Below are 26796 nucleotides of genomic sequence, written 5' to 3'. Positions count from 1 at the left end.
ACGGGCGCACCGTCGCCAACCTTCACTGGTCCCATAGTGTGACGGGCGCACCGTCGCCAACCTTCACTGGTCTCATAGTGTGACGGGCGCACCGTCGCCAACCTTCACTGGTCCCATAGTGTGACGGGCGCACCGAGTATAGACTCTGTCCCTCCCACCTTCGCCTATTGGACGTGGGTGGGATTGGACGGGGGTGGGGAGCGATGGAGGTGGGGAGGGACGGAGGTGGGGAGAGACGGAGGTGGGGAAGAACGGAATAGGGGAGGGGTGGAGAAGGGTAGGGACCGAGGTTGGCATGAACGGAGGTTGGAAGGGGGTGGAGGTGGGGTGGGATGGAGGTGGGGAGGGACGGAGGTGGGGAAGGACGGAGGTGGGGTGGGACGGAAGTGGGGAGGGGACGGAGGTGGAAGAGGGACGGAGGTGTCGAAGGGGTGGAGATGGGAAGGGAACGAGGTTGGGAGGGACGGAGGTTGGAAAGGGGTGGAGGTAGGGTTGGACGGAAGTGGGGAGGGGACCGAGGTTGGGAGGGACGGAGGTGGGGTAGGGTGGAGGTGGGGTGGGACGGATGTGGGGAGGGGAAGGAGGTGGGGAGGGACGGAGGTGGGGAGGGACGGAGGTGGGGAGGGGCGGTGGTAGGTGAGTGACTGTGGGGAATCTTCCAGCAGATAAATTCATTAAATGTAGCTGATGATATCGAGTTGACTGTATTAGGAAATAGTAGACTGTATTAAAGTTCTTGACTTCTACTGGGTTTACCCTAAACACATATCATGGCAGGTTATTCAGTTGTAGTTTTCCTATCTATCGATATTTCTCGAAAGATAGGAAAATTGTAATAATGGTTAGTTAACTAAACTACTGTTATTATTTTAAACACTCAATGGCCTTATGTGTCTAGACAGCTTCAACATGAGGACAAATGAGCATCGGGTTAATGAGTGAGGTGTGATGCTCGTGACCTATGGCGGCTAGTTCATGTCGGTGGGGTGAGAATATTAATACTAATATTTGTAGTATTAACTACTACAAATACTAATCATTACAGATATATCACGTTCAGTAGAATTAGTTAGTTAAATATAATAGGCTCACCATGATTTTTTGGATCGCCTTCGCTATAACCGGTCGTCTATCTATTATATTATAAAAAGGTCAATTAATATGAATAGACTAGATACTAGACAAACCGGATACAGGGTACACTCATAATTAGAGGTTGCCGCAGCTGTTAACAGCCTACACTGGTTGGTAGTGACAACATCCAACATTATCTTCGACATCCGTACTGTAACAGTACGGATGTCGAAGATAAGCGCCTCTGCTAAGTTTGGTTCCTCACGAGACCATTTCTAGATCAACAACCGCTTCTCTTCCTCCCCTGGGCATATTCACGTTACTAGTCACGCCACGAATTTCTACCCACTTATTAATGAGGACAGAGAAGCGTTATTTTATGCAATATTTTATCAGTTCCAATCACAAGAAACAGTGTTTTACTGTTTGTAATGCTGAACTGGAAGTTCCAAGAAAATAAATTACATTTAATATATAAAAGTTTATGGTGTGATTATTTCATTTCCGATTGACTTGACTAGTCACGTCAGGAATAATTCGCCTCATGGAGAAAGTTACTTAGTTCTACCTAAGGTTTACTTAACTCCAGTCTAATACGGTGGTGGGGAGGGATGGAGGTGGGGAGGGACGGAGGTGGGTAGAAATGGAGGTGGGTAGAAATGGAGGTGGGTAGAAATGGAGGTGGGGAGGGACGGAGGTGTGGAGGGACGGAGGTCAGGAGGGATGGAGGTGGTGAGTGACGGAGGTGGGGAGGGACGGAGGTGGGGAGTGACAGAAGTGGGGAGGGACGGAGGTGGGGAGGGACGGAGGTGGGGAGTGACGGAAGTGGGGAGGGACGGAGGTGGTGAGTGACGGAGGTGGTGAGTGACAGAGGTGGGGAGTGACGGAAGTGGGGAGTGACGGAGGTGGGGAGGGATGGAGGTAGGGAGGGATGGAGGTGGGGAGGGACTGAGGTGGAGAGAGATGGAGGTGAGGGAGGGACGGAGGGATGGAGGTGGGGAGTGACGGAGATGGGGAGTGACGGAGGTGGGGATGGGACGGAGGTGGGGAAGGGACGGAGGTGGGGAGGGACGGAGATGTGGAGGGACGGAGGTGGGGAGGGACGGAGGTGGGGAGTGACAGAGGTGGGGAGGGACGGAGGTGGGGGAGGGACGGAGGTGGGGAGTGACGGAGGTGGGTAGAAATGGAGGTGGGGAGGGATGGAGGTGGGGTGGGACAGAGGTGGGGAGGGACTGAGGTGGGGAGGGACGGAGGAGGGTAGGGACGGATGTGGGGAGGGGGAATACCTTGTTACCTTACGATGAGGTGATTTCTGGGCTCATCGTCCCCGCGGCTCGGTCGTCGACCAGGCCTCCTGATTGCTGGACTGATCGACCAGGCTGTTTGACGCGTCTGCTCGCAGCCTGACGTACGAATCACTGCCTGGTTGAGCAGGTATCCTTTTGAGGTGCTTTTCCAATTCAATCTTGAACACTGTGAGAAGTCGGCCAGTTATGTCCTTATGTGTAGTGGAAGCGTGTTGAACAGTCTCTGTCCTCTGATGTTGATAGAGTTCTCTCTCAGAGTACCCGTTGTATCTCTGCTTTTCAACGGTGGTATTCTGCACATCCTGCCATGCCTTTTGGTATCATGAGATGTTATTTCTGTGTGCAGGTTTGGGACCACCCCCTCTATTATTTTCCTCGTGTAAATTATTATGTATCTCTCCCGCCTGCGCTCAAGGGAATACAGATTTAGGCTCTTTAGTGGATTCTAGCAGTAAAGGATCTCTGCACGCTCTCCAGGTCAGCAATTTCTCCAGCTTTGAAAGGGGCTGTTATTGTGCTGCAGTACTCCATTCTAGAGAGCACTAGCGTTTTGAAAAGTATCATCATCGTTACAGCATCTCTAGTGTGAAGTTCTTGTTATCCAACCTTTCATTTTTCTTGCAGTTGTGACGGCTACTTTATTGTGTTCTTTAAAGGTAAGGTCTTCCGACATGAGTACACCCAGATACTTTACATTGCCTTTTCGTTCTATGTTATGATTTGCCTGAGTTTTGTACGTGGTTTCCGTTTTTATATTTTCATTTTTTCAGTAGCGCATGAGCTGGAACTTATCTTCGTTAAACACCATATTATTTTCTGTAGCCCATTGAAAGACCTGATCTACATCTGATTGGAGGTTTGCCGTGTCCTCATGTTGCCTGCTCTCATGAAAATCCTAGTGTCATCTGCAAAGGATGATACAGTGTTATAGATTGTGTCCTTGTCTATGTCCGATATGGAATGAGAAAAAGTAGTGGAGCAAGCACAGTACCCTGGGGGACTGAGCTCTTCACGGATGATGCGCTGGATTTTATTTTGTTGACTATTACACATTGGGTTCTGTTAGTCAGGAAATTGTAGATCCATCTGCCTATTTTTCCGGTAATTCCTTTTGAACGCATTTTATGTGCAATAACACCATGGTCACATTTGTCAAAGACTTTTGCGAAATCTGTGTAAATTACATCAGCATTTTATTTGTCTTCCATGGCATCTAATGCCATGTCATAATGGTCCAGCAACTGTGACTGGCAAGAGTGCACTGTTCTGAAACCATGTTGTCCGGGGTTATGGAGATGCTGTGATTCCATGTATTTTGTGATCTTACTTCTTAGCACTCTCTCAAAGAATTTTATGATGTGCGATGTTAGTGCTATCGGTCTGTATTTTTTTGCCTCTGCCTTATTTCCTTCTTTATGGAGTGGTGCTATCTTTGCTGTTTTTAGTATGTCAGGGATAACGCCAGTATCTAGGCTTTGTCTCCAAAGAATGTGAAGGGCTTGCAATCGTGTTTTTTTTACAGTTCTTGATGAATATGGAGTTCCAAGAATTCGGGCCTGGTGTAGAGTGCATAGGCACACTGTTTATGTCTTCTTCAGAATCCAGCGGGGATAGAGTGACTTCTGATATATGATTTAATGTTGGTATCATATCCATGAAAAATTCATTTGGGTTATCAATTTTTAGTGTGTTTAGTGGCTCGCTGAAAACAGTCGTACTGCTTCCTCAGTAACTCGCTCATTTCTTTGTTGTCATTGGTGAAAGTTCCATCTCCCTTTTGCAGGGGCCCGATACTAGATGTGGTTTTTTATCTTGATTTTGCATAGGAGAAAAAATATTTCGGATTTTTCTCTATTTCACTGATGGCCTTTTGCTCTCTTTGCCTCTCCTGGGTTTTGTATGATTCTTGTAGCTTGAGTTCAATTGTTTCTATTTCTCTACCTAACCTTCTTCGCCGTTCTTGAGATAGGGTGCGACTCTCAAGTTGTTCCGCGATTCGTTTTCTTCGCCTATAAAGGGAACGACGTTCCCGTTCCAATCTGCATCTCTTCCTCTTTTTTTTCTTAGAGGGTATGCGGTTTGAACATATTTCTAGTGCTACTGAGCTTATTTTTTCCATGCATAGGTTCAGATTTGCATTTTCTAGCTGTTCTTCCCAGTTTATTTCTGTGAAGTCCTGGTTTATTTGCTCCCAGTTTATCTGTTTATTATTGAAGTTGAATTTGCTGAAATCTCCTCCACCGGGAATCGGGACTGGTTTTGAAGGTCTATTTCCCATTCTTGTCAGAACTTCAATTAAGTTGTGATCTGAGTAACTGGTATTTGTTATCATAATGTTCCTGATCAATTATCATTATTGGTGAAAATGAGGTCCAGCGTGTTCTCCTTCCTAGTTGGTTCTACTATTTGCTGATTTAAGACAAACCTGTCGTACATCTGTAGCAGGTCATTTGCATGTGCCTGTTCATTTAGGCTACTTCTTGATATTCTTTCTGATATTACTGTATTAGCCAGGTGCTTCCATTTCAGGTGCCGTAGGTTGAAGTCCCCAAGCAGGATGATGTTCGGGGCTGGATTTGTGAGGTTTTCCAAGCAGTGTTCTATTTTCATTAGTTGGTCTTTAAACTGCTGAGGGTTTGCCTCCTGTGTCTTATATACAAGGACAATAACTACATTTAGGATGGAGAAGGGTAGGGATGGAGGTTGAGAGGGATGGAGGTGAGGAGGGAAGGAGCTGGGGAAGAACAGTGTTGTGACCTTGGGTGGTGTAGAGGTGTTGATGACAGTGCTGTGTCCGTGGGTGGTATTGACGGAAATCCGACACTAACATAGTAGATTACTAACACCCCATATGACCAGCAAACACGGTTATACTAGTTATATTAGTTAGTCATAGAAGTATTATAGAGAATGGGATATCCGTCACAACATCAAAACAAAAATTTAACTCATCATCATATCCTTAAACTAACAGTCTAGGCATTATAATTAATTGAAAAGTGATTTAAATGCTTTAACCTAATAAAATGTACCATCAAATTAAAGGCTCCCTCCTCATGTAAAAAAAAAGCAGAATTAGAACAATATTTTTGGAGATGCCAGGGAGGAGGCAGTCGGCTCGTCATTGATTTTTTTTTTTTTAATTTTGCCCCGAGGGGCGAGTTTATTGGGCAGCGCCACTCATCTTGTGAGTGGGCATACCGCCATAGCAGCAAGTACAACACTCCCTAAAAGGAAGAAAACCCGCTGGGTTGTTCATCCTGTCACTTGTACCCAGACACAGCTGGGACTTCCTTAACTGTCTCAAGTGAACAGCTCCTCAAACAAGAAGATTAACATCTGTCAACCTTAAAAGCTTACGTTATCTTGTGGGTGCAAAATGGGGGAATCTTTTAAGAACAGTATCAATATTTGTCAAATAGTGTTTTCCTAACTCAAACAATGTGAGGGTTCAGTATTATACACATATTTCGAATGTCTCTCAGGTGTTCATTGAATGTAAATAAAGAGCTCCTCGAGAGGTCTGCGACACGTATCACTACAAAGACTCGAAATTAGAAGTCAACCAACAGTGAATCTGCCTCAGCGACCTCACCTACATCGAGGAGTGCCTTTATAACCGGTTTGAACTAATTACCTTTCATTAGAAGGCCTAATAACATTAGATAAATTTCAACTCGGTTATATAGTAGGGTGAACACCCCAAAAGGGTTGAGCCTGGTTTTATACATTACACAATCCTAAGTCATGTATGTAACATTTATAGATTATAATATTGTTGTGCAATTGTTATGGTGTAAATACTCGGCAGGTAACCTTTGACGAACTGAGGAAATCACAGAGAGCTGTTAACGCCTGCATGAACCTGTACATACGCTTACTTGCTCTTAACAATGACCAAGAGCCGCCATTAATACAGGTCCAGGACGGATCACATGTGGTAAACCACAGTCTGAAGTTAGAGGACCAGCTCTCACACTAACAACTTAACAGCTGAGGCTAATGATTACCACTTAATTAACCCATTTTAGCTGTAGTACTAACAATAACATTGTAGTTTATTAATATCCACTATTTGTGGTATAGACTATGTATATACCCCCCCCCCCCCAAACTTGTGTACAGTTAAACACCAGCAGGATAACTTTAAATACAGACCACTTTGAAATTTATTGATGACAGTGTTGTGACCAAGAGTTGTGTTGAGGTGTTGTGTCCATGGGTGGTGTAGAGGTGTTGATGACAGTGTTGTGACCAAGAGTTGTGTTGAGGTGTTGTGTCCATGGGTGGTGTAGAGGTGTTGATGACAGTGTTGTGACCAAGAGTTGTGTTGAGGTGTTGTGACTATGGGTGGTGTAGAGGTGTTGATGACAGTGTTGTGACCATGGGTGTTGTAGAGGTGTTGTGTCCATGGGTGGTGTAGAGGTGTTGATGACAGTGTTGTGACCATGGGTGTTGTAGAGGTGTTGTGCCCATGGGTGGTGTAGAGGTGTTGATGACAGTGTTGTGACCAAGAGTTGTGATGAGGTGTTGTGTCCATGGGTGGTGTAGAGGTGTTGATGACAGTGTTGTGACCAAGAGTTGTGATGAGGTGTTGTGTCCATGGGTGGTGTAGAGGTGTTGATGACAGTGTTGTGACCATGGGTGTTGTAGAGGTGTTGTGACCATGGGTGGTGTAGAGGTGAAGAAGTTTCCTCAGTAGAAAACAAGGGATATCATTGCCACATGTCGCTATTAAATTCACCAGCTAAATAATGGGAAACATCCTTAATACATCAGTCTTTGGACTGTAAACATCATAAAAATATTTCCCGTTAACAAACTTAATTATCAGTGCCAAAATAGAGTAAATGTAGGCCTTAAAACCACTTCTTGACACATCTGGACAGGACGCTGGATGGATCAGTCGCCATTTTTTTTAACGTGTCTCGCTGGGGCAAATTTAGCTCCAATAATTTATCCTTTGAACAACAGTGTTATGGGTTGTAAAGTGCTCCCATTATCAACACAACTTCGTCTATTATCAAGGGAAGTATCCTAATTCCAAAACCTTTTATCTTTCCTTCCGGATCAGTGTAATGTAGATATATTAAGACGAACCGGTTAGGATGCGTATCGAGACACAAAACAGGGTAAATATTATTTAACTTTTATTCAATCAACATATTAATATTTCCCCTGATATAGCTGTCATATTTAGGATTACTGCTATTATTTGTGAGTGCACATTGACAGGTGTAATTGAAGGGGAAAAGGAAGAAGAATGAAATCTAGTTACCTTGTACTCCAGTACATGAGTTGAGGGGCAGCGTCGTCCATAAAGTACTCACCTAGTTGTACTCACCTAGTTGTGCTTGCGGGGGTTGAGCTCTGGCTCTTTGGTCCTGCCTCTCAACCGTCAATCAACAGGTGTACAGATTCCTGAGCCTATTGGGCTCTATCATATCTACATCTGAAACGCATTATAAATACAAAGTGTATTGACTGGCGTGTTAATACATGTTCATATCTGGTTGCCTAGGATATAACAGCAATACAGATAAGGCCTCCCATTTTAGTTAATAATATATTTAGTCTAATACTGTAGTGAATGTCTACTAACAAATAATTTAAATTGATGACTATACATAAATAAACTATAACCCCCCAGAATGTGTAAGGAAGCGATTTGTGGGATTCTAAATCATACAGTTCACTTCAAACGTCAAACAGTTTGCTATCGAAAAATATAAATTAACGTAAAATATAAATTACTATATAAATTAATATAAACAAAAAAACAAATCTCACTGGTCAGTTTCCTCACAGGTGATGTAGAGGTGTTGATGAGTGTTGCGTCCGTGGGTGTTGTAGAGGTGTTGATGACAGTGTTGTGACCGTGGGTGTTGTAGAGGTGTTGATGACAGTGTTGTGACCGTGGGTGTTGTAGAGGTGTTGATGACAGTGTTGTGACCGTGGGTGATGTAGAGGTGTTGATGACAGTGTTGCGTCCGTGGGTGTTGTAGAGGTGTTGATGAGTGTTGTGACTGTGGGTGATGTAGAGGTGTTGATGACAGTGTTGCGTCCGTGGGTGTTGTAGAGGTGTTGATAACAGTGTTGTGACCGTGGGTGTTGTAGAGGTGTTGATGACAGTGTTGTGACCGTGGGTGTTGTAGAGGTGTTGATGACAGTGTTGTGACCGTGGGTGTTGTAGAGGTGTTGATGAGTGTTGTGACTGTGGGTGATGTAGAGGTGTTGATGACAGTGTTGCGTCCGTGGGTGTTGTAGAGGTGTTGATGACAGTGTTGTGACCGTGGGTGTTGTAGAGGTGTTGATGACAGTGTTGTGACCGTGGGTGTTGTAGAGGTGTTGATGACAGTGTTGTGACCGTGGGTGTTGTAGAGGTGTTGATGAGTGTTGTGACTGTGGGTGATGTAGAGGTGTTGATGACAGTGTTGTGACCGTGGGTGTTGTAGAGGTGTTGATGAGTGTTGTGACCGTGGGTGTTGTAGAGGTGTTGATGAGTGTTGTGACCATGGGTGGTGTAGAGGTGTTGATGTCAGTGTTGTGACCGTGGGTGTTGTAGAGGTGTTGATGAGTGTTGTGACCGTGGGTGTTGTAGAGGTGTTGATGACAGTGTTGATGGTGTTGCAGCTACGAGCCGCTGCACCAGTGGAAGATCAAGGTGTTGCGAGCCAACGACTCGAGCACACACGCCGCCATCACCCTCCTCTCTGACCTGTTCCACTGTCGGCTGGAGCGGCACCAGGACCAGGTGGCCTACATGGCCCAGCAACACTGGTACCTGCGCTGGAACACCCGCCTCGCCTCCCGCTGCCGCTACCCACACCAAGATCACCAACAACAGCCGCCAACCGGCCAGCAGGAGTCGCAGCCGCTGCTGAGTCACCGGCAGGATGAGGAGAGGTCCTCCTGCTCCAATGTTACCCTGGTCAGCAAGGTGTGCCGCGCCTCGAGTCTTCACGTGGCCAAGGTGAGTGACGCGCCTCCACTTCACCCTCGTCACATCCGCGCCTCGCCTCCACCTCACCCTCGTCACATCCGCGCCTCGCCTCCACCTCACCCTCGTCACATCCGCGCCTCGCCTCCACCTCACCCTCGTCACATCCGTGCCTCGCCTCCACCTCACCCTAGTCACTCCCCGCGCAACGCCTCCATCTCACCCTCATCATACCCACGCCTCGCCTCTACCTCTCCCTCCTCACACCCGCGCCTCGCCTCTAGCCTGTCCTCTTAAAAAGTACGTCGCTTTTGGCCGTTACCCGTATGGCCGAATTTGGACGTAATTTGAAAATGAAAAAAAAATGAAAATAAATTTTGGATTTTTTTTCAACAACAGTAAGTTAAGGGTCCTCTGATAGGTCAGGTGGGCAGGAAATTCTCATAAAGTTTCAAAACGTTATGCAAAACGTTAATGGAAAGTTTCCTTTTCTAAGCTGGCCGAGTAAGCCGGACGACTCAAACAGAAAACGGAACAGATCGTCACTTTTGTGAGTCGATTTCATTTCAAATTACGTCCAAATTTAGCCATAGTGCGCATACGAGCCAAAAGTGACGTTATTTTTAAGAGGACGGGTTCTCGCCTCTACCTCACCCTCCTCACACCCGCGCCTCGCCACCACCTCACCCTCCTCCCACCCGCGCCTCACGTCTCCAACTCTCTAAACGTCTCACTACGATAGAATTATTTTCTTTATTGTCATAATTTAGCAAGATCTGGACTAAACAACTGGATTGTTTTCATTGGATATTTTGTATCCAATGAACTGAACTATATATAGTTAAGTTTAATATAAATATATGAAATGCACTTACATAGTTTTAAAATAGTTTGTTGTGAGTTATGTTTGACAAAGTCTGCGTCGTGTTCTGTCTCTTCTCCCGGTACTTTAAGTATTGCAGATTTCTCTTGTCATTTTCTGCTTCATTGATGCTTTAACAAATTACGAAACGTTGATCCAAGTCCTTGACTAAGCATATCATACTGAATATACCAAAACAAGAGTCAATGATTCTGGTACAAAACTTCTGTATTTCTTAGCTTCTTAAATTTAGTAAGGAACTTGAAACAATTAATATCTGAAGATAATTTTAAACTTTTTACGGGACTAATGCTGTTTGCATTTTTTCAATTCTAATGCCAAATCTTAACCAAGGAGGGGTAAGTCCAGCTAAGCCTCCTCGGAGATAGAGGAGAATTGAATGCAAAATATGAGCCCAGCCTCCTGTTTCCCTCTGGCTGGTCAACGTAGGAACTGGCTTTAGATATCATAGACATCAAAAGGCAGTGGCGTATTCTAGACCTGTGAACATAAGAACTGCCTTCTTGAACTTGTGTAAGGAATCGTTCAGAATCTTATATACCTCGTATGTCAGACCAATACTGGAATATGCGGCTCCAACCTGGAGTCCACATCTAGTCAAACAAAAGGAAGTTAGAAAATATTCAGAGGTATGCCACCAAGCTGGTCCCCGAGCTGAGGGGTATGAGCTAAGAGGAAAGATTACTGTAACTAATAAACCTCACAACACTGGAAGACAGAAGAGTTGGGGGAAACATGATCACTAAATATAAAATTCACAGAGGAATTGACAGGGTAGATAAAGATAAACTGTTAAGCACGGGTGGTTCACGAACAAGGGGACACGGGTGGAAACTTTAGTACCCAAATGAGCCACAGGTATCCAATGTGGTATTACTTCTCACTCTTTAAACCTCCGTCTTCGTTTTCTTAGAAAATGTCTCCCCCTCCCCGCTCAGCTCGTTGTCGCCGTGTGGGGGCTTCGTGGGCAGCTGCCGGAGTGTGATGCTCCTTAGGACAGTCCTCTGTCCTTTTCTAGCCTTGTGCTCCTGCTGCCGTCCTCTCCAATTCTGCTGGGCACCTTTTCCTTTTCCTTCTGTTTCGTTTTTCTCCCCCCTCTTCTCCTATCTGCTTGCCGTTTCCTGCCGACCTTTTGCTCGTTCTGGTTCTTCCATGGACTTCTTCTATTTTGACGCCCGGGTGCTTGAGGAGGCATACTCATGCACCCGTAGAACTGCAGTACCCGACGTCGAGAGCGAGGGGAACCTTTTATTGTCAATCCCCACTTCGTCACTGAACCCGATCTCGACGGACTGTCGGTTTCTTAAGGTGGCGTTTGTGGGGCGTATACTCACGACGCACCCCTAGGAGGCCCCGACAAGATCGGCGATAGCTTCTTGTTGGGTGTCCTGCCTCTAATTGTGGCTCCATGGTGGGTGTGGGAGCACATTCGTGAGTGAATTCTTCTTTTCGTCAAGATGATAACCCCTGTTTCGGCTGCTTCTGGCTTACCTTCTCAGGCTCGTGGGGTGGGCGACCAAGCCCCCGAGTCGGTCCGTATTGGAAGACCGGGCTCTGTAGCCTCCGCTGCATTGGGCCCCGACCTTGCTCCTCCTTTGGCCTCTCTGACTCCTTCCCCTGGCTCCCCTCCCTCCTCTGTGGTTGGGTCGAGCCCCAAGCCCCCAGTGGTGACTACCTCGTCCCCTGGCGCGGCTCCTTCTCTAGTTGTAACTACTGCGCCTTTTAACCCCTCTCTCTCTGGGGGTTCTCACCGCCGTCCTCGTCACGGCCGCCCTCGCTCGATTCCTTCCAGTTCTGCTACCTATCAAGCCTTGTTTGGTCCCGCCTCGTGGGCCAAATATTTTGATCTCCTCCCTCTTGATTCTGCGCCTCCTGACGATTTCTCCCTTCATCGACATCTCATTGATTCCGTGGATGCCTCCATTACTTTCAACCCCACTCGTCTCGGTACACGTGTCGTTGCTGCTCCTTCTCAGGATGCTGCTTCCCGCTTGGCTGCCTTATCCTGCCTTGGCGAGACCCCCGTTCGGGTCTCGAAGAACGCTCAGTTGAATGCCAGTGTTGGCACTATTTTGCTCCCGCCCCATGTTGCAACCGGTGTTCGGGACCTGCGCAACTGCCACGACGATATTCGACATATCCTCGCTGCCCAGGGCCATTCTATTCTCCAGGTGGACACGTTTACTCGTCCCCCTCGTGGTAGTCGCCGTCAACCCCTCCGGGTTGTGAAGATTACCTTTGATGGTAGGACCCTTCCACCCTCTGTCATTCTTGCTGGTGCCAGGTGCTCTGTCCAGGAGTACATTCCTTCTCCTCGGCTCTGCAACAAGTGCTGGAGGTTTGGGCATGGTGCCCTTCGCTGCTCCGGGACTGTCTCTCTCTGTCCTTTGTGTGGTGGCGAAGGTCACTCTAAGTCGGAGTGCACTTCTCCCCAGGCTCGTTGCCTCAACTGCGGTGAGGCCCATCCTACCTTCTCCCGTGCGTGTGTCCATTACAAGCTTGAGGCAGCCGTCCTCAACCTGAAGCACCGGGAGCGTTTATCTTTTCCTGAGGCGAGGCGCCAGGTTCGCCGGCTCCCGCCTTATGCTACTATCTCTTATGCTCGCGTATTGCGCTCTTCCTCTCCTCGTCCTTCCCGCCTTCCTCAGACTCACAACCGTTTCCGGGCCTTGGACCCTGATGCGCCCACTGCCCCCTCCTCTGTTCCTTTGGGTTCTCTCCCGAAGGATCCTCCTCCTGGTCCTCTGTCTGGGGTTCCCCTTCCTTCTACCCGGTCTGTCGTGTCTTCTGTGTCTTCTTCCTCGTCCCCCTCCGATCCTCCTTCCCATCCTCTTCCTCCATCTATCGGCTCTCCCCACCGCCTGTCGGTGCGGGCGGATGTCCATCGCTCTCCTAACGGCCGTCGTGTGTGCTCTCGTTCGGCTTCTCCTGTTGAGACACTGGAATCCGTTGCCCGGTACATGGTTGCTGGGACACCGGTCTCTTTAAGTCAGAAGCGTAAGCCTGGCTCCTCTTCTTCCTCTTCCCCGGCGGGTAAGAAGGCTTCGCTTTCTTCCTCAGCTCCTCCTTCTGGCTCTGTTGCTCCTTCCCCTCCCGTTTCAGTGCTTGCGCCCCCTGTTCCTGCTATGGAGGTTTCTTTGGCCCCTGCTTCCCTTTCGGTTGCTGCTCTTGCTGGGGTGCGCTCCCCTCTTTCTACTCCCCCTCCTCCTGCTGCTGTCCTTGACGGCTCCTCTCCGTTGTCTCCTCCTCTTCCTCCTCCTCCTCCTCCTCCGGACCCTGCCCGCCCACCTCTGCTCTGTTCTCCCGTTTCCTTCCCTCCGTCTTTGCTCAGTTTACCCATGCCCCCTAACCCTGACTTTGCTGACCCTGATCCCGACCCTGATATTCTTTAACGTGCTCTGTTGCTCTTTCGCCTTTGTTTCTTCCTTGTTCTCTGTTTTTGTCCTTTCTCTTCTCGTCGTTGTCCATTCTTCAATGGAACGTTCGAGGTTATTACGCCAATTTCCTCAAACTCCAACTTCTGATTTCGCGGTTTTCGCCCCTTTGTGTCTGTCTCCAGGAGCCAATGCTTGGTGCTCGTCCTGGTCGTTTTCGTGGCTATTCCTTTCTCTCCCCCCCCCAGCCATTGCTGGGGCTTCTAATTCTTCTGCTCTCTTGATTCGGGCTGATGTTCCCTTTGTTCCTTTACTTTTTCCTTCGCCTCTCCATTGTTCTGCTGCTCGTATCTTTGTGGGGAAATGGTACACAGTTTGTTCCATTTATCTCCCCCCGAGTGTCCCGCTCTCTCTTCCTGATTTGAAACACCTCCTGGACTCCTTGCCGGAGCCTGTGCTCCTGCTGGGTGACTTCAATTGTCGTCATTCTCTTTGGGGTGACGTTCTGACGAATACCCGGGGTCGCCTCCTTGAGCCGTTTCTCCTCTCTTCTTCCCTGTCTCTTCTGAATTCTGGTGAGCCCACTCATTTGGACTCTCGGACTCGCACCCTTTCTTGTCTTGATCTTTCTCTCTGCTCTTCTTCTCTTTACTTAGATTTCACGTGGCAGGTTCTTGATGACCTCCATGGAAGTGATCATTTCCCCATCCTTGTTTCCTTTTTCTCTTTTCGCCCTTCCCTCTCTTTCCCTAGGTGGCAGTTTGCTAAGGCAGACTGGACCCTATTTACCCTCAGTGCTGCTCTCCCTGACCTCTCCCTTCTGCCTCTCTCTCGCGCTCTCCTCCTTTTTCATGACACTGTCTTCAACGCTGCCCTCCGCTCTATTCCTCGCTCTTCCTCTCGGGGTCCACGAAAGTGCGTTCCCTGGTGGAATGCGGACTGTGCTCGGGCTGTCCGCTGTAAGCGTGCAGCCTGGAAGAGGCACCGCCATAGGCAGACGACCGATTCTTTTCTTTTCTTTCGGAAAGCGAGTGCGGTGGCCCGTAGGGCCATCCGTACGGCTAAACGTGAATGTTGGGCATCTTATGTCTCAACAATTACGTCCGAGACCCCTCTGGCCCAGATCTGGAAGCGTATCCGCAAGATAGCGGGTAAGTTCGTTCCCGATGTTTCACCGGTCCTTCACCTCCATGATACTCTTGTGGCGGACCCGTTGCAGGTCGCTTCCGAACTGGGTTCCCACTTTTCTTCTGTTAGCTCTGGTCTTCATCTTCCCCAATCTTTCCTTCTTCGTAAACCTGTCCTTGAGTCTCGTCCTTTAGATTTCTGCACTCATCTTCAGCTTCCCTATAATGATCCCTTCTCTCTCTCTGAACTTCGTTCTGCCCTGGCCCTCTGCGGTTCTACGGCGGCGGGCTCTGATGGTATTCATTATGAGATGCTTCGCCATCTCCCTCCGAGCACGTCTCAGTATTTACTGAGTCTGTATAATCGGATCTGGGAGTCGTCGTCAGTCCCTGAGAACTGGCTCGATGCCGTTGTCCTCCCTGTTCGCAAACCGGGGTCTCTGGGTACTTCCCCTAAGGACTTTCGCCCTATTGCTCTCACAAGTTGTGTCTGCAAACTCTTTGAACGTATGGTTAACGTTCGTCTGATGTGGTTCCTGGAACACCATCACCTCCTCTCCCCTTCTCAATTTGGTTTCCGCAAGTGCCGCAGCACGACAGATGTCCTGGTGAACTTGGAGGTCTATATTCGTACTGCTTTTGCTGCGAAGACCTCCGTTGTTGCTGTCCTTTTTGACCTAGAAAAGGCTTACGACACCACTTGGCGTTATCATATCCTATCTCAACTTCATTCTTTTGGCCTTCGTGGTCATCTCCCTCTCTTTCTCCGCAGCTTCCTCTCTCGTCGTTCCTTTCGGGTGCGCCTTGGTACCGCTCTCTCTCCCTCTTTTCAGCAATACGAAGGTGTGCCCCAGGGTAGTGTTCTGAGCACTACTCTTTTTCTTGTTGCCCTCAATGGTCTTCTTTCCTCTCTTCCTTCTGGTGTCTTCTCCGCTCTCTATGTCGATGATCTTACCCTTTGTTGTCAGGGTGATGATTCGCCTCTCCTTCAACGCCGGCTTCAACTTGCAATTGATGCCGTGTCGTCTTGGGCCACAGGTCATGGCTTCAAGTTCTCTACTTCTAAGACTTGTGCCATGACTTTTACGCGGAAACGGGTTGTTCTTCGTCCCTCTTTGTCACTTTATGGTCATCCCCTTGAATACAAAGATTCCGCGAAGCTTTTGGGGTTATTCCTTGACACTCGTTTGTCTTGGTCTCCCCATATCTCTTACCTCCGTGTTGAGTGCTCTAAGGCCCTTACCCTCCTTCGGGTCTTGTCCCATACTTCTTGGGGGGCAGATAGGCGCACTCTCCTTGCTTTACATTCCTTTCTCGTCCTGTCTAAGCTCGATTATGGTTGCCCTGCTTACTCGTCTGCTTCTCCTTCTACTCTTCGCCGTCTTGATGCTTTGCACCATACTGGGTTGCGCCTCAGTTCTGGTGCCTTTCGTTCGACTCCCATCCTTAGCTTATATGTTGACACTGGCTTCCTGTCTCTCCAGGACCGCCGTGATTGCTACTGTCTTCGCTATCTTGCGCGGTCCTTGCAACATCCTTCCTCTCGCCTCTGTCATGCTTTAACTTTTACCCCTCCTGCGGTTCCTGTTCCTCTTCACCACCTCCCTCTTTCTGTCCGGTTATCTCGCCTACAGGATTCTCTCTCCGTTCGTATTTCTGATGTTTCTCCTCGTGTTGTTCCTTCTTTGCCCCCGTGGAGGGTCCCTCTTCCGCGGTTTTGTACTTCCTTGACCCGTATCACTAAAGCTTTTTCCCCTCCTACGGTTCTAAAGCGCCTTTTCCTCGAGCACTTTTCTTCTCACTCCTGCTCCGTTTCTGTCTTCACCGATGGGTCTAAGTCAGCGGACGGTGTTGGCTACTCTGTTGTTTTAGCTGATCGTACTTATATGTGTCGCTTGCCTCCGGAGACTAGCATCTTTACAGCGGAACTTTATGCTATTCTCTATGCTCTTCGTCTCCTGCTTTCTCGTTGTCAGTCTTCCTTTGTGGTTGTTGTTGACTCTTGTAGTGCCCTCATGGCTCTCGGGTCCTTTAATCCGGTTCATCCAGTAGTTGTCGAGATCCAGCACTGGCTGTTTCTCGTTCACAGTAAATTTAAGTCGGTTGAGTTTTGTTGGGTTCCCAGCCATATTGGTGTGTCTTTAAATGAGCGTGCGGATGCTGCCGCTAAGGAAGCTGTCCGCTCTTGTCCCATCTCTCGTAACGGCATTCCGTATTCCGACTTTTACCCGGTTATCCATTCCTCAGTCCTTACCCGTTGGCAGGCTTCTTGGTTGTCTGTTACTGGTAACAAGCTACGTACTCTTAAATGTTGTGTTCCCTCGTGGCCGTCCTCCTTCCACCGTAACCGGCGGTGGGAAACAGCTCTGGCGAGGTTGCATATTGGCCATACTCGCTTAACCCATGGTCACTTGATGGAGCGCCGCCCTGCTCCTTATTGTCCTAGTTGCATTGTCCCTCTTACGGTCGTGCATGTCCTTCTTGAATGTCCTGACTTCCAGGACGAGCGTGTGTCTTGCTTTCCGACCGCCCCTCGCGGTCACCTGTCCCTCGATAGAATTCTTGGTGACTCGGATACTTTTGATATCGTTCGCCTTATGCGTTTTTGTTCTCGTATTGGCATCCTTGGTGATATTTAGCGCCCTCTGATTATTTTGCGTATTTGATGGTGCTACATAGCCTTCCCGGTTTGGTGCCTTCTTTTGATAATTACTTACTTACTTACTTAGAAAATGTCTCAGTGAACAAATGCTTCCCCGCTCCTTATCCTTCAACAGTGTACTTAAATTATCTGACCGACCGTTTCATGATATTTCCCGCTTAAAGTTTGAGAAAAATATTGGTTTACTTATATTAGAAGTAAGTGAATGTTTTAAGGTGTTGAACAGCCGTAAGCATTCATTTCTTCAAGCTCTACCATCAGAATGGAGCCGCCCGATGATGGGTTAGTGTTACACCTCTATGAGATCTGCCTGCAAGAACGTGAGGAATAAATTTGATTCAAGATTGAACAGGCGTATTCAGCAAAGTGATTGGAACAAACACTCCAACAATGACTTTGTTATTAGTCTCTCCCGTAAACAACCGGATAATGATACGATAACTGCTCTTGGTTAGTCTGAGGTTTTCCGTATCGAATATGGATGTGAATTATGTAGACATTGCCAAAGGTTTTAGCAATCTGGAAAAATATAGTGAGATTTGCAAAGGTTTGGTGTACGGGTCTTTACTTAATTAAGAGTACAGTTCCTAATTGTCCAGATAGGTTAATTCAAGCGTTCAAAACCCTCATAAAAAGATAACTCCCAACACATCACAAAGGCTGATAAGTCCAATGCTGTTGCCATCATGGACAAGGATGACAACGTAAAAAAAATGAACCTGTTATTAGATGACAGAGACACTTACTTACTGGTTAATAGTGACCCGATTGAAAACGTTATTGCGCATTTTAACAAAACTCTTTTAAAACCTTGTTCAAGAACGATAAGGAGTTGAATCCTAAGTTTTTAAGTCGTTCCCCCTTCCCTACCATATCTATATGATCTCATTAAAACACACAGACCCAATAATCCTGCAAGAACTATTATTAGTTCTGTTCTATCTATGGCATATAGACTTTCCAAATGGCTTGTCCAAGTCTTGTCTCCGGCAGTAGGGTTCCATTTCCAACTCTCACACATAACAAACAACTCGGACTTGGTTAACAAGTTGTCTTTTTTAATTTAAATTTTTGACTTTAAACTTATGAGTTTTGATGTGACGGCTCTGTTCACTTGAGTTCCTGTTGATGACCTTGAGGTTATCTTGAGATGATTTCGGGGCTTTTAGTGTCCCCGCGGCCCGGTCCTCGACCAGGCCTCCACCCCCAGGAAGCAGCACGTGACAATGGGTATTGAATGGGTATTAAATTCAAACACAAGACAGAACACGAAACAATGGGTATTGAATGGAAGTAATTGTAGAAAGCCTATTGGTCCATATTTCTTGATGCTTATATATTAGAGCAGAGTCTTCAAGTGGGTAGAATATAGTTGTGCATTAATTGGCTGTTGATTGCTGGTGTTGACTTCTTGATGTGTAGTGACTCGCAGACGTCAAGCCGCCTGCTATCGCTGTATCTATCGATGATTTCTGTGTTGTTTGCTAAGATTTCTCTGGTGATGGTTTGTTTGTGAGAAGAGATTATATGTTCCTTAATGGAGCCCTGTTGCTTATGCATCGTTAAACGCCTGGAAAGAGATGTTGTTGTCTTGCCTATATACTGGGTCTTTTGAGGCTTACAGTCCCCAAGCGGGCATTTGAAGGCATAGACGACGTTGGTCTCTTTTAAAGCGTTCTGCTTTGTGTCTGGAGAGTTTCTCATGAGTAGGCTGGCCGTTTTTCTGGTTTTATAGTAAATCGTCAGTTGTATCTTCTGATTTTTGTCTGTAGGGATAACGTTTCTACTGACAATATCTTTCAGGACCCTTTCCTCCGTTTTATGGGCTGTGGAAAAGAAGTTCCTGTAAAATAGTCTAATAGGGGGTATAGGTGTTGTGTTAGTTGTTTCTTCAGAGGTTGCATGGCGTTTCACTTTCCTTCTTATGATGTCTTCGACGAAACCATTGGAGAAGCCGTTGTTGACTAGGACCTGCCTTACCCTACAGAGTTCTTCGTCGACTTGCTTCCATTCTGAGCTGTGGCTGAGAGCACGGTCGACATAAGCGCTAACAACACTCCTCTTGTACCTGTCCGGGCAGTCACTGTTGGCATTCAGTGTAGACTGCAGAGTGGAAAACTTCGCTCCTTTCCATGACTGTTACATCTAGAAAGGGCAGCTTCCCATCCTTCTCCATCTCGTAAGTGAAACGCAACACAGAATTCTGCTCAAATGCCTCCTTCAGCTCCTGCAGATGTCTGACATCAGGTACCTGTGTAAAAATGTCGTCAACATACCTGCAGTATATGGCCGGTTTCAAGTTCATGTCGACTAAGACTTTTTGCTCGATGGTACCCATGTAGAAGTTTGCAAACAGGACACCTAGGGGAGAACCCATGGCGACCCCATCTACTTGCTTATACATGTGTCCATCCGGGCTCAAGAAGGGTGCCTCTTTAGTACAAGCTTGGAGTAGTTTCCTTAGCCTGTCTTGTGTTTGAATTTAATACCCATTCAATACCCATTGTTTCGTGTTCTGTCTTGTGTTGGAATTTAATACCCATTGAATACCCATTGTTGAAAGTTCGTTTTTCACCTCATCCACCTCACCCAAATGTAGATATAAACCTCGAAGATGTGTAAGCTCTATTCAGTTTCAGTTGTGTGTTTGTAAACTAAAGTCTTTGAAAATGTAATAAGTTTTACGAAACGCGCTCAAGTGTTGCATCAGACTAGAAATAAAAATGAATTTTGGAGAATTGATCTTTGAATTACCATCAACAGTGAAAAGAAACATAAGAAAGATAGAGAAAATTCGTGTTAGAATTATTAATCTTACTTTTTCGGTCATATTTAATAATATATGTCTACAGGAAAGACTGCTACCAAAATATACTAACATTAAAACGCACGACCCAGCAGCAAGGAATCAAGCCTTCACGATAAAATATCGCCAGGATCTGATTCGTGATCAGATATACAAGGCAGAAAATGAAATCAAAGACAACAAAGCGCAACTACTTCATGCTACAAACGAATGGAGAAACAGCAACATCGACGAAAGTCTCCGTACTCGCATTGAACAACACCTCGACATCCTCACAGACCGACATCACCTCAGCACTGAAACAAGGATAATCAAGAAACTAACAACGTTATATGGAGGACCTATGGCAATTCCACGACCAAGAGATGGCTTCCTGAACCTTGCAGGAATCAACCTCACTGAGGAGCAAGTCACTCTCCTAAATCTGGGTATGAACTGTCACGTTATGTCCAGACCAAGTGAGATGGCCCGGAAAGTGGAGTTGGCGATTCTGTCGGACGACATATTCGACTTCGAAGTACAAAAGAAGGTCACCACCAAAGATACCTTACAAGCAGAACTTATTGCGGAAGGAGGAAAGAATCGAGGCAACTACAGAAGCACCATACTGTCCCCCGAGCTCAAAGCGGCAGCTAAGAGCCTTCGTGAGAACAAGGAGATAGTTGTCAGGAGAGGTGACAAGTCGCCAATATACGTCATTCTTAAAAAAGACGAATATCTGGCGAAAATGAACCTCATACTCTCTTACCAAACTAAATTCCAAAGGGTAACAAAGGACACTACAGCCAAACTGAAAGCAAAGGTCAACAAATTTATCGAAACTGTAAACGCCAAGAAATCTGGACTCCACCTGCCAAAGATTATTGGGGAATATAAACCTGGATATGCGTATGGAAATGTCAAGACACAGAAGCCTGGAAACCCACTTCGGTCAATCATCAGCCAGATACCCACACCCACGTACAGACTGGCGAAACGACTCAACGGCTTGCTGACTCCTTATGTCCCTTGCGCCTTCAGCCTGAAGTCTCCAAAGGAATTTGTTGACTTGCTGCGGGGAACACAGGCCACAGGGATAAGAGCCTCATTGGACATAGAATCTCTGTTTACCAACGTACCTGTGGATGATACAATCGGGATGATAGCCGACAGAGTGTACCGTGATCCGGCCTGTACTCCTCTTGACATACCAGAAACAGTCTAAGGAAACTACTCCAAGCTTGTACTAAAGAGGCACCCTTCTTGAGCCCAGATGGACACATGTATAAGCAAGTAGATGGGGTCGCCATGGGTTCTCCCCTAGGTGTCCTGTTTGCAAACTTCTACATGGGTACCATCGAGCAAAAAGTCTTAGTCGACATGAACTTGAAACCGGCCATATACTGCAGGTATGTTGACGACATTTTTACACAGGTACCTGATGTCAGACATCTGCAGGAGCTGAAGGAGGCATTTGAGCAGAGTTCCGTGCTGCGTGTCACTTACGAGATGGAAAGCTGCCCTTTCTAGATGTAACAGTCATGGAAAAGACCGGAGGTTTCCACACTGCAGTCTACACTAAGAAAACGAACATAGGAATGTGCCTGAATGCCAACAGTGACTGCCCGGACAGGTACAAGAGGAGTTTTGTTAACGCTTATGTCGACCGTGCCCTCAGCCACAGCTCAGAATGGAAGCAAGTCGACGAAGAACTCTGTAGGGTAAGGCAGGTCCTAGTCAACAACGGCTTCTCCAATGGTTTCGTCGAAGACATCATAAGAAGGAAAGTGAAACGCCATGCAACCTCTGAAGAAACAACTAACACAACACCTATACCCCCTATTAGACTATTTTACAGGAACTTCTTTTCCACAGCCCATAAAACGGAGGAAAGGGTCCTGAAAGATATTGTCAGTAGAAACGTTATCCCTACAGACAAAAATCAGAAGATACAACTGACGATTTACTATAAAACCAGAAAAACGGCCAGCCTACTCATGAGAAACTCTCCAGACACAAAGCAGAACGCTTTAAAAGAGACCAACGTCGTCTATGCCTTCAAATGCCCGCTTGGGGACTGTAAGCCTCAAAAGACCCAGTATATAGGCAAGACAACAACATCTCTTTCCAGGCGTTTAACGATGCATAAGCAACAGGGCTCCATTAAGGAACATATAATCTCTTCTCACAAACAAACCATCACCAGAGAAATCTTAGCAAACAACACAGAAATCATCGATAGATACAGCGATAGCAGGCGGCTTGACGTCTGCGAGGCTCTACACATCAAGAAGTCAACACCAGCAATCAACAGCCAATTAATGCACAACTATATTCTACCCACTTCAAGACTCCGCTCCAATATAGAAGCATCAAGAAATATGGACCAATAGGCTTTCTACAAATCACTTCCATTCAATACCCATTGTTTCGTGTTCTGTCTTGTGTTTAGGAACTTAATACCCTATTAATACCACCTCACCCCATCCACCTCACTCAAATGTAGATATAAACAAATCGAAGATGTGTAAGTTCTATTCAGTTGTGTATGTGCAAGCTAAAGTCTTTGAAAATGTAATAAGTTTTACGAAACGCGCTCAAGTGTCACGTCAGACTAGAAATAAAAATGAATTTTGGAGAATTGATTTTTGAATTACCACCAACAGTGAAAAGAAACGTACGAAAGATCGAGAAAATTCGCGTTAGAATTATTAATCTTACTTTTTCGGTCATATTTAATAATGTGTATATATATATATATATATATATATATATATATATATATATATATATATATATATATATATATATATATATATATATATATATATATATAAATATATATATATATATATATATATATATATATATATATATATATATATATATATATATATAACTGAAAACTCACACCCCAGAAGTGACTCGAACCCATACTGCCAGGAGCAACGCAACTGGTATGTACAGGGACGCCTTAATCCGCTTGACCATCACGACCGGACATAAGGAAGTGATAGCCGAAGCTATTTGAACCACTTCCCCGCCGGCACTCGGATGGTAATCTTGGGCATAGCATTTTATCAAATCACCTCATTCTTTGGGGCACACGTGAGGAACACAAATGCAAACAAGCCTGAATGGTCCCCAGGACTATATATGGGGTGTGAGTTTTCAGTTGTATATAGTCCTGGGGACCATTCAGGCTTGTTTGCATTTGTGTTCCTCACGTGTGCCCCAAAGAATGAGGTGATTTGATAAAATGCTATGCCCAAGATTACCATCCGAGTGCCGGCGGGGAAGTAGTTCAAATAGCTTCGGCTATCACTTCCTTATGTCCGGTTGTGATGGTCAAGCGGATTAAGGCGTCCCTGTACATACCAGTTGTGTTGCTCCTGGCAGTATGGGTTCGAGTCACTTCTGGGGTGTGAGTTTTCAGTTGTATATAGTCCTGGGGACCATTCAGGCTTGTTTGCATTTGTGTTCCTCACGTGTGCCCCAAAGAATGAGGTGATTTGATAAAATGCTATGCCCAAGATTACCATCCGAGTGCCGGCGGGGAAGTGGTTCAAATAGCTTCGGCTATCACTTCCTTATGTCCGGTCGTGATGGTCAAGCGGATTAAGGCGTCCCTGTACATACCAGTTGCGTTGCTCCTGGCAGTATGGGTTCGAGTCACTTCTGGGGTGTGAGTTTTCAGTTGTATATAGTCCTGGCTTGTACATTCAGGCTTGTTTGCATATATATATATATATATATATATATATATATATATATATATATATATATATATATATATATATATATATATATATATATTCAGTAAACATGCTTAAACTCACAAGTCAAGGGTAACACAGAGAGCTCACTCTCCTGTGTACGTACTAGTACCTTGGAAAGCCAGGTGTTCGCGCACCTTGACATAACCAGTACTTTACCTCTAGACCACGCAGATCGGTAAAAGAGGTTGAATGTCGGGAATATTTCCCCAACAAATTCAACCTCCCAACGACAAGAGGAGGCAAGAGATTTTAAGGGAGGAAATCAATCATCATCTCAATTGAACAATCTTGTAAAATCGATGCAACATGGGTTTGTTAAAAACAGATCCTGCCTTACAAATTTGCTCACATTTTTGGAAACTGTAACCAGCTATTCTGACAAAGGACTTTCGGTTAATGTAGTTTACATGGATTTTACTAAACCTTACATGGACTTTGCTAAAGCCTTTGACTAGGTACCACATGAAAGATTGATAAGGAAATTACAGGCACATGGAATAAATAGGGAGAGTACTAGAATGAATAAAATAATGGTTAAAACAAAAGAAAACAGAGTCGTGCTAAATGCGGAATGAATCTGATTAGAGAAATGTGGCAAGTGGGATACCACAGGGGTCCATTTTGGGACCAACCCTTTTTGTCATATACATCAATGACATAGATGAGAATATTACAAACCACGTCATCAATTGGCAGATGACACAAAGATTCTTGACAAAGTGGAAAGTGAAAATGATATTGAGATATTTGAGTTTAAAATGTTAAACAAATCTCCCGTTATTTGGCATCAGCGTCGTGAAAATTCCATCCCAATATGTTAAGAAATGGATTTTTTACGAATTTGTTAACAATATATGCTTGTGCGACGGGCGGCAACCGGTACTAATAATAACGACAACACCTCTTATTTACTGGTAATCAGGGATAAAGAGATGTAAGCACCTGTCCGACGCACAAAGAAGAATAGCAGTAGTAAGGAGGGTCTACAAAGTTGATATGCAGCTGGTGCCACCTGGAGGACCAGATTTCACATACACATAATAAGAAGTTTGTATGTTATAATGCTGTATTTTATTACATATCATATAAATACATTGTCCAATGGCAATATTTCTTATGTCTCTTTGTACAAAAAGCTGACAACCACTTTTTGTGAGCTTTTTTGTTTTTTCTCTCCTTTGTTTCCATGTGGATTTTGTTGTGACTTTTACGTCTTGGAGAATGTTTTTCCGGCACTAAGCATATGAAGTTTGAACGAAATTGGTCAACTTGTTAGTCAGCCACAGGTGGCAGAATTTGTGACTAATTTTTTCGGGCCGATTTATTTTCAGATTTCAAACTCTATTCTCTTTGTTGTTTTTTTAGGTTTATTGATGAATGAAGACAAGATGAGGGGCCTTATCACTTATATATGGGCAATAAAGTTACTAAAATATATGTTTATTATCCCTAACATATCCCTATATTTAGCTTTTTTAGTTTTTTCTTGACTTCATTTCAGCACATATTGACCTACAACTTTCATATATTCGAGTAAGAATGTCAAGCAATGTTTATTAAAACATACAAGAAAATGGATTAATTTGAACTACCATAGTCATTGTCGAAAACTTCAACTTCAATTATATCTAAACAGGAATTTCAACTTTTGAGACAGCTAAAAAATTCAGTTTCTGACCGATTCTCACCATTTTTACGTATTATGTGCAAAGTTCTTAGTTCTAAGGTGTCATCAGTGTCGGTTAGTCATAAACCCATAACGTTTGGAGTTATAAATGTTTTGCGTATAAATTTGGCACATATTTCGATGGGCACATTGAAAAAATGTTTTTTCTGTAAACTCTACTCTCAAACAATAGTTTTCACTGAGGAACATGAAGGTTATATATTATTCTGAAACCATAATGAATAAAATAACAATTGGTGACATTTTAATAATTTTAAAGTTAAATTGAAATTGTGATTTTTTTTTATTTAACTTTTCTTCTGTTCATTATATGATATTGATCCATTAGGGAAAGCTGGAGCATTTACCATGAAGATATTATTAATAAAAATTAAGTGTGTTCGATGAGATTTCGGTACACAGTCACCCGGCCCCCTTAAGGAAAAGAAGGTAGTGATTCAATTAAATAAATCTCTGGTGCTCTCCCATTTGGATTACTGTATCAAAGCATGGAGACCTCATCTTCAGAAGGACATAGTTGCTCTGGAGACAGTTCAACACCGGGGAACAGAAATCGTTCCTGAATTAAGTCAACTCTACTATTTGGATCGGTTGAGGGCCACAGGGTTAACAACACTACAAACCAGGCATCACAGGGCGGATCTCATCGAAACTTTTAAAATACTAAATAATATGGAGGATGTTAATTTGGACAATTTCTTCAAAAGGCCAAATTTTACACAAACAAGAAGCAACGGTTTCAAGCTCAACAAGACACAATGTAGGACTGAGAACAGGAGATGCTTTTTCACCCACAGGATTATTAACCCATGGAACCGCCTACCCGCCGAAGCCGTAAAAAAGTTAAATGTTAAAATACAGCTAGAAAAAAAATATCGGTGCAGATGGAGGACCTTTGACAAACCGGCGGATTTCTGTCCTCGTCGGGGGCCACTAAAGTGTTAGTGGCCCTGAGGTAAATTCAGGTATACGCTGCAGGATTTGGGAGAGAGAAAAATACAACATGATAATAATAATAATTCATTGTGTCGGGGGACAGGAAGCCAGAGTGTATTCATACACTTCCATTGAGGTTCCATTGAGGTTCCATTGAATGCTTCCATTGAGGTTCCCCATTCCCCCGGTCGAATTACTGACCCCGCCCAGGATGCAACCCCACAACAAGCTGACTAACTCCT

At 45.3% G+C, this 26796-nt stretch overlaps 1 protein-coding gene across 1 annotated transcript in view; it reads left to right on the top strand.

Moving 5' to 3' along the window:
- The window catches only part of LOC123760893 (uncharacterized), a 177961-nt gene that overhangs the window by 41889 nt on the left and 109276 nt on the right, over positions 1-26796 (top strand). Inside the window, exon 3 of the mRNA XM_045746700.2 lies at positions 9015-9354. Coding sequence (XP_045602656.2) covers positions 9015-9354 — 340 coding nt within the window. The remainder of the gene's footprint in view (positions 1-9014; positions 9355-26796) is intronic.

This window comes from Procambarus clarkii, chromosome 3, assembly GCF_040958095.1.
Source record: "Procambarus clarkii isolate CNS0578487 chromosome 3, FALCON_Pclarkii_2.0, whole genome shotgun sequence".
Taxonomy (NCBI): Eukaryota; Metazoa; Arthropoda; class Malacostraca; order Decapoda; family Cambaridae; genus Procambarus; species Procambarus clarkii.
The sequence above is the reverse complement of the archived record's forward strand: the minus strand, read 5'-3'. Positions and strand labels throughout refer to the sequence as shown.